General features: G+C 36.9%; 1 protein-coding gene and 2 long non-coding RNA genes across 4 annotated transcripts; 2 read left to right on the forward strand and 1 right to left on the reverse strand.

Moving 5' to 3' along the window:
- Positions 1 to 1,808: 1,808 nt before the first annotated feature.
- LOC143460572 (uncharacterized) lies at positions 1,809 to 3,156 on the forward strand. The gene is made up of 3 exons (XR_013117903.1): positions 1,809 to 1,969; positions 2,192 to 2,368; positions 2,581 to 3,156. It is a non-coding gene; the product is annotated as an uncharacterized LOC143460572 (long non-coding RNA).
- A 1,718-nt stretch (positions 3,157 to 4,874) lies between these two features.
- LOC143459902 (CCR4-NOT transcription complex subunit 1-like) lies at positions 4,875 to 8,547 on the reverse strand. Its single transcript, XM_076957218.1, has 8 exons — positions 8,360 to 8,547; positions 7,871 to 8,090; positions 7,387 to 7,560; positions 7,148 to 7,297; positions 6,799 to 6,979; positions 5,991 to 6,123; positions 5,398 to 5,532; positions 4,875 to 5,108 (listed from the first exon to the last, which is right to left on the reverse strand). The coding sequence occupies exons 1-8, from the start codon at positions 8,545 to 8,547 to the stop codon at positions 4,997 to 4,999; spliced, it is 1,293 nt and encodes a 430-aa protein (XP_076813333.1). The 3' UTR covers positions 4,875 to 4,996.
- Positions 8,066 to 10,835, forward strand: LOC143459903 (uncharacterized). Of its 2 annotated transcripts, XR_013117800.1 has the most exons (4): positions 8,066 to 8,080; positions 8,355 to 9,649; positions 9,871 to 10,047; positions 10,260 to 10,835. It is a non-coding gene; the product is annotated as an uncharacterized LOC143459903 (long non-coding RNA). The 2 variants fall into 2 exon arrangements; XR_013117799.1 differs by lacking the exon at positions 8,066 to 8,080 and having other exon boundaries at positions 9,488 to 9,649.
- The last annotated feature ends 1,724 nt before the right edge of the window (positions 10,836 to 12,559 follow it).

Here is a 12,559-nt window from a genome sequence, read left to right on the forward strand (position 1 = left end):
TCGGCCACCATAGCAACGTCATCCTGTGTCAAACTTGAAGTCAAAGGCGAATATTGTGTTTAAAATAGCAATATAAAACCTGCAAAATAACATACTAAAATCTTGTCCATACCAGTCCGTTCTTTCTTCAACCACTGTTCACACTGAAGACAATAATTACTGTTTAATAATTTTGATAATGTCCCAGCAAGTTTGTAATACGTCATCATTCTTGAAGAGTTTCTTAGATTAAATTCTATAGCTGACTATCCCCACTCAGAACAACACGCATACTTGAAGTGGATGATTTTTCAAATTAACTTTTTCAAACAATATCCTATTTCCTAGTATAGGTTGCGACTTGCGATGTATTATTCCCTGACGGTTTTTATCAACAAGAGAAACCTATGGTTGACTGTCCTTGTACAACTTTTTCAGTTAATTTTCACTTACTGGATCATCAAGACTATGACGAACGTTTTGTACGATTTTATAAATAGGTTTATATTCACTTGCGCCACCAAAAGTACGTTTTGTTTTGACGACGTTCAAGAAACAACAGATATTGTCTCTTGACAATAGACAATAGATATCTTGATATTGTCACGAGCCATAGTTTCACAAAGTTGTGATTGTCTGTGTTTTACTTCAGACATCATATGGTTGGAAAATTTTGTAAAACAACGATGTTTTCCAAAATTTTTCCAGCACGATGAATTCCTCATATACAACTAAAGCATTTCTAATCCACCTACTGTCCTGTATGCGCATACCACGCGGTCAAATTATATTAGTTTAATTGCTATAATACCCCTTTTTGGATCACTTATATTTGTATTTTGTTTAGGCTAACTACATACTCAACATTTTATTTACACTCTTATGATGAAAATTATTTATCGTTTGTTGCATGAACAATTTTACCAGAGTAATTGAATTTACGTAATTACCAAATAATTAATATTAAATACTTATTACAAAATTTCTGCCAACATCTGTATACTTGCAAAATAAAAGTAATAGGTCGATTCTTCTTTCCATTTCACTTTAGCTATAAATATTTGCTGAAACCATCAAAATGACGGAACTAACTCTGGCTTAAGTAAATATTTTCCATTAAGAAATAAAACGGTTGAGCAACAAAAATATTTTGGTGAATTGACTTGTAACAATGACAAGAAGTAGTAATGGAAATATAGACTTGCATTCAAGCTCCAATGAAAACCGCACTTAGTAATGTGTTTGTCGTTTATTTTTTGTTGTTTACTATAAAGAGCTAAAATATAATATTCATTTTAAAACTTACAATGTGATAAAGTACATAATTCCATAAAAATATTAGTGCGACTGCCAAACCTAAAACATGGTTATGATAAAAAATAACGCAAGATAAAAGTATGAAAACTCATCAATGACACGACAACGAAATAAAGCACAAAAGATCTAAATGTATTGAAAACAACAACAAGCAAAAGAAGCGAAAGCATGGAACGCATGATTCTGGATAAGGATTAATTTAAATACCTTCGTAATTCAGCAAATGGCAAATTCTTCTCACCGATTCACCTGTGTTAATAACAATTACCGGAATCTTTAAAATGACTAACTACAGTGCAGAGACATGACGTTGGTGTTGGCAAATATTTACCAAGTAATAAATAAAGCAGGTTTTTGACAAAGACCGAGCTTTGACAGTGTATTAAAAACCAGATATTTAACATGTCAACAGTAGGTTGCGTGTTAAAAGCAGTGTTTGCGTTCAAACAGCTGGGTACACAATTTTTCCTTGAAAAACAATTCGCAAAAGCAAAGCTTAAAACTGTTTTGAAGTTGTGAAAAAGTATATAAAGAGGGAACATTGGTTGGGTGGCATCAGTGTCAGAACCAAGACTCACCAACAACAACAATATGAAGATTGCGATTTTTGTACTTCTTGTCGCTTTTGCTGCAACAGCTTTTGCTTCAGTTCGTTTTCCAAGAGCTGCTGGTGGTAAGGATCTCGTGTCATTTTACAAAGTCTTTCACTTTACTAATGCGTAATCATTTATAAAATACACAAAATTTCGGGTTAAATTCGTAGCAGATCTAAGTAATAACTTACTATTTTTTAAGGTTAATAATATTACTATTGCTTTGTATATAAGTCTTAACATATAGGGCTATTATACTGTACACAAAATTATCTTTCAGTTTATTAAATTATGTGTTACAGCTACATGCAGTCCTCCTTACAACTATTACAACACCAACTACTCTCCACAAAAGTCTGTGTACAATGAATTTGACAGAGTTTATTACACTTGCAAGCCGGGGTACACAGACCGAAATGGAGGATCATCTGTGTTGTGCTACTTAGGGTTTTGGTCTGGAACATGGCCAACCTGCTTAAGTAAGTTAATTTCAATTTACAGTTGTTAGATTCTATATTTAGTTACTGTATAGGCCTATAATAAAGTTGTTTTCGGTATTTACAGTGGGGTTTTCTATTTTAACCAAAAATATCTAAACTTTTAAAATTAAGAACTATTAAATTCTTTAACTTTGGTTTTCTTTCAATGGGCATAAATTTCGCCTGGCTAATAATGTCTCTTTTACTTATAGGTAACTAGTTGTTTCTCACCAACAAGTGTTTTCTAAAGATGTGACCTGGCTCTATGTAAATTGTACTTGCATGCGTATGATATAAATCAAAACTTGCTATGATCAAAAATCATAACCTGACATGAAATGAGTTACACAAAGCGGTGATCGATTAAGAACATGCATTTTTGACCTCGTAATTTCATACCGTAATTGTCATTGTCATGTCACAATTTTTCATTGTGCTTTCTTTGTTATTTTTAGTCTTTTGTATAGAATTGTGATGATTATGGATTATTATATTATATAGATTTTATATCTGAATGCGGCATAGAATACTTGTTTACGGAAATCGGCTTTATGAAACGTGATAAAAATATCATACCGACGACTTCCTGTGTACCGCTTAGAGTCGTGATATAAATTTCGTGGTTGTGTATTTTGCGTTCCTTCTTATTACCAGTTGCTGATTCGTGTACTGAGATGTGGCTGCAAAATACTTGCAGCATTGACAGCTTTCGGCTGTTGCTGCTGAGCCAATGTTTTGTCTAAATGTAATCGTTCAAAAAAACTTCAATATAATCAGAATATACAGTTGTCATTTACGTGTTACTATTGATGAAGTCTAGCAAACTTCACTATTAAGATAGACAATTAAGTCTCTGGGTGAGACAAGCTGGTCCATTCCATTACAGCAGTGGTTCTTAACCTTTACCAACCTGCCGAACCCTTACGCTAATCTGCAAGCTTTCGTTGAACCCCAAATTTTCGCTGAGTCACAAAAACAAATATCTACCACATTTAATAGTAATACATTACTGTATCAATGAGACTTCTGTTGTTGTTTTTCGGAGACCAATAGTGAGATTCGAGGCTTTGTCTCGGAAACAACAATTCTCATGTCATTTTCGCATGCAAGCCGGTTTCGTTTTTTTGCTTTAGCATCCACCAGAATAGAAAACGCATGCTCGCATAAATAAGTTGTTACCAATGGCGTGAGAACTTCAAGGGCAACTTTTGTAATAAGAGGATAACTTTCCATTTGTTGGCACCAACACGTGATTTACCATCACGTAAGCGGCAATCAATTTTCGGCTGGACAATATTTTCCAAAAATATTCGCTGATATACCATTCAGTAGGCCGTGTGTTAATGTTTCAGAGGACGTTCGCGCGGAACCCCTGAAACAGCTTCGTCGAACCCCAGGGGTTCGATCGAACCCTGGTTAAGAACCACTGCATTACAGAATAGACTGTTGAATTCACCGTCTGCATGTAGAAAACCGTAATTTTCCATCGTGCTTCAGTGGTTACTTTCTCTTTCATACCTTATTGTTTTCCGTGCGTTTTTCTCAAAGTTTTGAATTATAGCTCTCAAACCAAGCAGTTTTTTATACTCTGCAATTTTATTCTCCTTTCAATCAATCTATGTATTATTTTCGTGCTACGACAAGTCGTAACTATTGCTTTTTTGTAGAATTTATAAATTTATGGAAAACTCAACTTATATTAAAATAAAAATCATTTGCTATTGAACCGGTCAACGTTGATGCATGACAACAGTATGAAAAACCAAGCAAATTCAGTTTACAAGATCATCTTTTTGAGACAGCTATAGCCTATGCCAGGGTTTCTCAAACGGCAGCAATGGTCACCCTGGATGGGCCGAGGTGGCGGAAAGGTTACTGCACACGCAGTAGTGAAGTAAAAAGTGTTTTGTAATCAACAATTTTGAGGATTTTGAGGTTCTCTGTAAGGGCGGCCACGATCCATGGAAGGCTGAGAACCACAGACATGTGCCCTATATATATATCAAACGGCAATTAATTATTGACTGAACTATTTCACCAGTATTTATGCTCACCACATGAAATGGCTTATACATATAAAGATTTGAGATCTAAAAACACATAATCATACAAATGGTAGTTGCTACAAACTTCAATAAGTAACACGATTTTACCTATGTGCTACAGATACATGTAGTTCTCCTTACGACATTTACAACGCCAAATACTTTCCAGTGAAGTCGGAGTACGTTAAATTAGACATGTTATTTTACTTTTGCAAACCGGGGTACACAGACCAAAAGGGGGGTTCAATTGTTATGTGTTACTGACGGTATTAGTCTGGAATATGACAGACATGTACGCTACTGTGTATGTAGTATACAGAAGCGGTGTACTTCATACAATTCGCTTTCTGTAACCGGAAAACATCTGGGCTAAAATCGGTTCAATCCAATCATTTAACTTCAAAGGAACAGCCACATCTTTATACACGCCTGTAATTGCGAAACAAATCGACTACCAGCAATACTCGATCAGGCTTTTATTTACAACAGGTTACGTCCGAGCGGGCAACACCGAAAATCCACAACACGGTCAGTTTGTCAAATTCATTGACTGAGGACTGAGCTTATGACGCAACAATGGCGGTTATGACGACTGAACCACAGTGGCAGGGGAAGCGGTGGAAGTTGACGCTTCACCCGCTGCTTGCTGGTTGAATTGCTTGCCCATGCAGCTCCGAGCAACAGATTCGAAAAGTCTAAGAAAGAAAATAGAGCATTTTACTGTTACAATGAATCAATTACGGACCTGGTTTGTTTTATACAGCATTTATTTATACTTGACAACTAGTTACTGAAACAAAATCGGTTGCTACTGCAACAACTTTAACTACAGTTTAACGTTCTACTAATGAAAACACATAGATATCAAGTTGACAGTGAAGTCAAGTATTCGCCTGGAAAGTGAAAAAAATGTTGTCGAAAAAAAACGTCAAAAATTTTGATAACTACTTAAAGAAAAGTGACAGAAAAAATAAGATAAATTACTTGGAGATTTCGGGCGCGCAGTGAACAAACTCGTGGCTCCAGAACTTGAAACTGGGATTCTTGATGAGTTCGATGAAGGTGATGAGGAGACCCCACGGGTGTGGTCGATTGACGATCAAACGCTCAAGTAGAACCCTGCAAAGAAGACGTTAAAAATACGTCTGAGGACTTGTAACAATTAACAACCGAGCATTGAGATTTGAGAGATTCTATTAGTTGTCAAAGTTCTAATTCTTTAATATGCCTATGATTTACTGCATTTTAATTATGCAACTTTCGGCAATCAATCACCGATTGAGCGCAGAACGACCAACGCAAGTTGCAGAACGCAAAACAAACTAAAACATACATTTAAAAAGGTGACCAAGAAATTTCACGCTTGGGCATAATTTGTTACGTGGTGACCCTTTCGGACGGGTTAAGTTGCAATTATAATCTTGCGAGGCTGGTTAAGTGATTATTATTTTTTATCAAAATACAGTAAAGTGTTTTCCAATTGCGCACGGAAGTAAAATCAACAAAGGTTCAATTTCCAGGAGGCATCTGCTCTAAAACCATATTTTGCCCCAATTACAGAGTTCAAGTTCACCTACCTCGTTATTTGTTCTTGGATTGATTCTTGATTCGCTTCAGCGAAAAGGTAGAGCAAGGTACAGCTGAAGTAGTGGGTGTGGCTGTTCGGATAACGAAGCTGATTGGCTATCGCGTTCAAGAACAGATAGCGACCTGATGACGACACAAAAAGATGAATATAAATTTAAAACCAAGAACTTTAAATATCGTTCCATGCAGGTCGCTAACCAGCCTGCTTGTCCAGGCGGGGCTCAACAAAATCCGGGAGGAGCAGACATATACTGAACTTGGAAAATCCTCTTTTACAAGCAAAATTTTTGGGAAGTTATTAGCAATGGCAAATATTGATCATATTCGTATTATGACGTATTCACGTCATATAACTGGTGCTAAATAAAAATAGACGGCCAATAACAAAAGTACGGGTACTGTGCTCTAGTAAACGGATAACAAATCCAATGGCCTATATGGGGAAACGCCGTCTTCTGCAGGCTACCACACATCAGTTAAATGATTTCAGGTTGATCATGAAACTAACTTCAAAATAAAGCGCAAATTTCCGTCACTGTTGCTTAATGTAATGGGCTGGAGCGGTTGAGCCCCGCCTGGCCCCATGCTGGCTACGGGCCTGGTGCTGGGCCAAGTCGCAGCTAGTTTTAAATAGCGAGTGGGAATTGTTACGAAATTCCGAGCAACTACACAAGATGAAAAGCAAGTTACCCACCGCCCTCACTCAGCATGGCAGCTCACTCAAATTCAATGAAATATGACCAAAACACTTGGCCCCACCTTACCAATGGTTATCGCTAATGATTATCACTAACTCACCCTCGGTATCAAGGTCGACGGCAAGATTTTGGAAGATGTCCATGTGGGACGCATGCGTGATGGTGGCCATGGAAGGGGAACCCCCTTTCCCGTGAATGTAAGCGATCGCCTGCGTGCCGACGTACATGACCAGGGAGTTGATGAGTGGAATGTTGTACTTGAGGCCCGGTTCGTTGCCGAGCTGAAAAACGACGCTTTATTGAAAGTTCTGTTTCGAATTCGGTGAGAAATTTAACCCCAAGTAAATCAATCAGAGTTTTATCAAACATAAAACATTCAAAGCTACCGCAATTGCTCAGAACTACCTTGTTTCCACAAGGTTTCTCACCAAGAAATTACCGCAAGTTACCTGCAAGTTTGACCTCAGATCTGAGACGAATGTGACCGGTGCTCTGGTCTTCAAGTAACTATCCAGGTCTTTCTGGAAGGCGCCTGGCATCACTGCCACGAAGTTGGTTAAAATACGTGGCGCCACGTTGATCTCTTGAAGCATGTCGACCTTTGAAAAGAAAAAAAGTTAGACTGGACCAGTGAAAAGGTCACAGATATACCCCATCAGTGGAAGTACAACAGTAGTAACGCTTTTACCTTCAAGTTTGGCGTGAATGGGTCAGGCAACCGCATATTGCGCGGGAAAGCGCTTAGTATCAAATTGCGCAGTTGAATGCAGTTGGCTGGAATGACGTCACAAAATCCGTAATGGTAGTCGCACAAGAATTCCGGGAAGTCGTGAAGTAAAACCAGTAGTAGACGAAGTGTGCCCTGCGTGACACCGTTCGGTTTGATTTGCAATAAACATAAAAATTACACCTCTTTAAGCATGTGCACTACTCCACACAAAAACACTTGCTACAAATTTTAGGACGCTGAAATATGTGAGAATAGAGCATTACACATTGCACATATATTCAGATACTGTACAACGTTTTAGTTATCGCTCAGGTTTTTGTAACTCTAATACACAGAAAATGTAAATTATGTAAGTGGAAAGCTACGACAGTGCGCAGTGAACGGACAGGTTCCCGTTTTAAGAAGCATGTTAGACACTGCCACAAATCAAGCCATGACTTACCTTGTAAAGTATCTGGATTGATTTCGTCATCTCAACGTTCCTCAAGAAAGGTGCGAGAAACTTGAAAAGATCGATGAGTAGTTGGGCGTACATGGGCCATCCCTTCTGCTGAGGTGTGTGCAGCAGCATCCGAGATATGAAGGCGCGATATGATATGAGTTCGAGCCAGGCAAACGCAAACCCGGGAGCCTTGTTAGGTCGCAGGATGTGGTAAGTGTTGCTGGATTGAAATTAAATTACCGTGAAATATACCGCTGGGTGATATCGTCTTGTCATATAGGAGATTCACAGTGGTTTGTGTTTAAACTGTCGTAAACACTGGCCAGTGATATGCTACGATAACTCAAAGGTGCTATACTCTAGTTCAAAATCGTTAATCATATTCCATTGCTGGTAATAAATTTAAAAGTCAAATAGGCTTCAACGTCCAAGCAGCTGCAAGAAACGTATGAACCAAGTTAAAATAACAAAAAATATTCGCCAGCTTACGTAAACGCAGTGAGAGTTTGGAAGTTGATCGACTCCAAGACATGTTCAGGAGCGTTGAGTTCATAAAAGAGCATGATGAAGATGCGGTGGTACGGCATCTGATGATATTCCATCTGCCGTGTTTCATGATAGTGAAGATGAAAATTACATACACTCTTATGATGAAAATTATTTATCGTTTGTTGCATGAACAATTTTACCAGAGTAATTGAATTTACGTAATTACCAAATAATTAATATTAAATACTTATTACAAAATTTCTGCCAACATCTGTATACTTGCAAAATAAAAGTAACAGGTCAATTCTCCTTTCCATTTCACTTTAGCTATAAATATTTGCTGAAACCATCAAAATGACTAGACGGAACTAACTCTGGCTTAAGTAAATATTTTCCATTAAGAAATAAAACGGTTGAGCAACAAAAATATTTTGGTGACGTGACTTGTAACAACGTCAAGAAGTAGTAATGGAAATATAGACTTGCATTCAAGCTCCAATGCAAACCTGACTTACTAACGTGTTTGTTGTTTAGTTTTTTGTAATTTACTATAAAAAGCTAAAATAGAATATTCATTTAAAAACATAAACCAAGAACTTAAAACTTACAATGTGATAAAGTACATGATTCCATAAAAATATTGGTGCGACTGCCAAGCCTAAAACAGAGTTATAATAAAAAAATAACGCAAGATAAAAATATGAAAACACACCAATAACAAAAACACAAAATAAAGCACAAAACATTTGTATGTATTGAAAATAACAAGAAGCAAAAGAAGCGAAAACATGGAGGACATAATTCAGGATAAGGATACATTTCAATGCCTTTGTATTTCAGCAAAGGGCAAATTCTTCTCACCGATTTACTTGTGTTAATAACAATTACCGGAACCTTTAAAATGACTAACTACAGTGCAGAGACATGACGTTGGTGTTGGCAAATATTTACCAAGTAATAAATAAAGCAGGTTTTTGACAAAGACCGAGCTTTGACAGTGTATTAAAAACCAGATATTTAACACGTCAACAATAGGTTGCGTGTTAAAAGCAGTGTTTGCGTTCAAACAGAGTACACAATTTTCCCTTGAAAAACAATTCGCAAAAGCAAAGCTTAACACTGTTTTGAAGTTGTGAAAAAGTATATAAAGAGGGAACATTGGTTGGGTGGCATCAGTGTCAGAACCAAGACTCACCAACAACAACAATATGAAGATTGCGATTTTTGTACTTCTTGTCGCTTTTGCTGCAACAGCTTTTGCTTCAGTTCGTTTTCCAAGAGCTGCTGGTGGTAAGGATCTCGTGTCATTTTACAAAGTCTTTCACTTTACTAATGCGTAATCATTTATTAATACACAAAATTTCGGGTTAAATTCGTAGCAGATCTAAGTAATAACTTATTATTTTTTAAGGTTAATAATATTACTATTGCTTTGTATATAAGTCTTAACATATAGGGCTATTATACTGTACACAAAATTATCTTTCAGTTTATTAAATTATGTGTTACAGCTACATGCAGTCCTCCTTACAACTATTACAACACCAACTACTCTCCACATAAGTCTGTGTACAATGAATTTGACAGAGTTTATTACACTTGCAAGCCGGGGTACACAGACCGAAATGGAGTATCATCTGTAAAGTGCTACTTAGGGTTTTGGTCTGGAACATGGCCAACCTGCTTAAGTAAGTTAATTTCAATTTACAGTTGTTAGATTCTATATTTAGTTACTGTATAGGCCTATAATAAAGTTGTTTTCGGTATTTACAGTGGGGTTTTCTATTTTAACCAAAAATATCTAAACTTTTATAATTAAGAACTATTAAATTCTTTAACTTTGATTTTCTTTCAATGGGCATAAATTTCGCCTGGCTAATAATGTTTCTTTTGCTTATAGGTAACTAGTTGTTTCTCACCAACAAGTGTTTTCTAAAGATGTGACCTGGCTCTATGTAAATTGTACTTGCATGCGTATGATATAAATCAAAACTTGCTATGATCAAAAATCATAACCTGACATGAAATGAGTTACACAAAGCGGTGATCGATTAAGAACATGCATTTTTGACCTCGTAATTTCATACCGTAATTGTCATTGTCATGTCACAATTTTTCATTGTGCTTTCTTTGTTATTTTTAGTCTTTTGTATAGAATTGTGATGATTATGGATTATTATATTATATAGATTTTATATCTGAATGCGGCATAGAATACTTGTTTACGGAAATCGGCTTTATGAAACGTGATAAAAATATCATACCGACGACTTCCTGTGTACCGCTTAGAGTCGTGATATAAATTTCGTGGTTGTGTATTTTGCGTTCCTTCTTATTACCAGTTGCTGATTCGTGTACTGAGATGTGGCTGCAAAATACTTGCAGCATTGACAGCTTTCGGCTGTTGCTGCTGAGCCAATGTTTTGTCTAAATGTAATCGTTCAAAAAAACTTCAATATAATCAGAATATACAGTTGTCATTTACGTGTTACTATTGATGAAGTCTAGCAAACTTCACTATTAAGATAGACAATTAAGTCTCTGGGTGAGACAAGCTGGTCCATTCCATTACAGCAGTGGTTCTTAACCTTTACCAACCTGCCGAACCCTTACGCTAATCTGCAAGCTTTCGTTGAACCCCAAATTTTCGCTGAGTCACAAAAACAAATATCTACCACATTTAATAGTAATACATTACTGTATCAATGAGACTTCTGTTGTTGTTTTTCGGAGACCAATAGTGAGATTCGAGGCTTTGTCTCGGAAACAACAATTCTCATGTCATTTTCGCATGCAAGCCGGTTTCGTTTTTTTGCTTTAGCATCCACCAGAATAGAAAACGCATGCTCGCATAAATAAGTTGTTACCAATGGCGTGAGAACTTCAAGGGCAACTTTTGTAATAAGAGGATAACTTTCCATTTGTTGGCACCAACACGTGATTTACCATCACGTAAGCGGCAATCAATTTTCGGCTGGACAATATTTTCCAAAAATATTCGCTGATATACCATTCAGTAGGCCGTGTGTTAATGTTTCAGAGGACGTTCGCGCGGAACCCCTGAAACAGCTTCGTCGAACCCCAGGGGTTCGATCGAACCCTGGTTAAGAACCACTGCATTACAGAATAGACTGTTGAATTCACCGTCTGCATGTAGAAAACCGTAATTTTCCATCGTGCTTCAGTGGTTACTTTCTCTTTCATACCTTATTGTTTTCCGTGCGTTTTTCTCAAAGTTTTGAATTATAGCTCTCAAAGACTCAAACCAAGCAGTTTTTTATACTCTGCAATTTTATTCTCCTTTCAATCAATCTATGTATTATTTTCGTGCTACGACAAGTCGTAACTATTGCTTTTTTGTAGAATTTATAAATTTATGGAAAACTCAACTTATATTAAAATAAAAATCATTTGCTATTGAACCGGTCAACGTTGATGCATGACAACAGTATGAAAAACCAAGCAAATTCAGTTTACAAGATCATCTTTTTGAGACAGCTATAGCCTATGCCAGGGTTTCTCAAACGGCAGCAATGGTCACCCTGGATGGGCCGAGGTGGCGGAAAGGTTACTGCACACGCAGTAGTGAAGTAAAAAGTGTTTTGTAATCAACAATTTTGAGGATTTTGAGGTTCTCTGTAAGGGCGGCCACGATCCATGGAAGGCTGAGAACCACAGACATGTGCCCTATATATATATCAAACGGCAATTAATTATTGACTGAACTATTTCACCAGTATTTATGCTCACCACATGAAATGGCTTATACATATAAAGATTTGAGATCTAAAAACACATAATCATACAAATGGTAGTTGCTACAAACTTCAATAAGTAACACGATTTTACCTATGTGCTACAGATACATGTAGTTCTCCTTACGACATTTACAACGCCAAATACTTTCCAGTGAAGTCGGAGTACGTTAAATTAGACATGTTATTTTACTTTTGCAAACCGGGGTACACAGACCAAAAGGGGGGTTCAATTGTTATGTGTTACTGACGGTATTAGTCTGGAATATGACAGACATGTACGCTACTGTGTATGTAGTATACAGAAGCGGTGTACTTCATACAATTCGCTTTCTGTAACCGGAAAACATCTGGGCTAAAATCGGTTCAATCGAATCATTTAACTTCAAAGGAACAGCCACATCTTTATACACGCCTGTAATTGCGAAACAAATCGACTACCAGC

The sequence above is a fragment of the Clavelina lepadiformis genome, chromosome 5 (assembly GCF_947623445.1).
Source record: "Clavelina lepadiformis chromosome 5, kaClaLepa1.1, whole genome shotgun sequence".
NCBI classification, from domain to species: Eukaryota; Metazoa; Chordata; class Ascidiacea; order Aplousobranchia; family Clavelinidae; genus Clavelina; species Clavelina lepadiformis.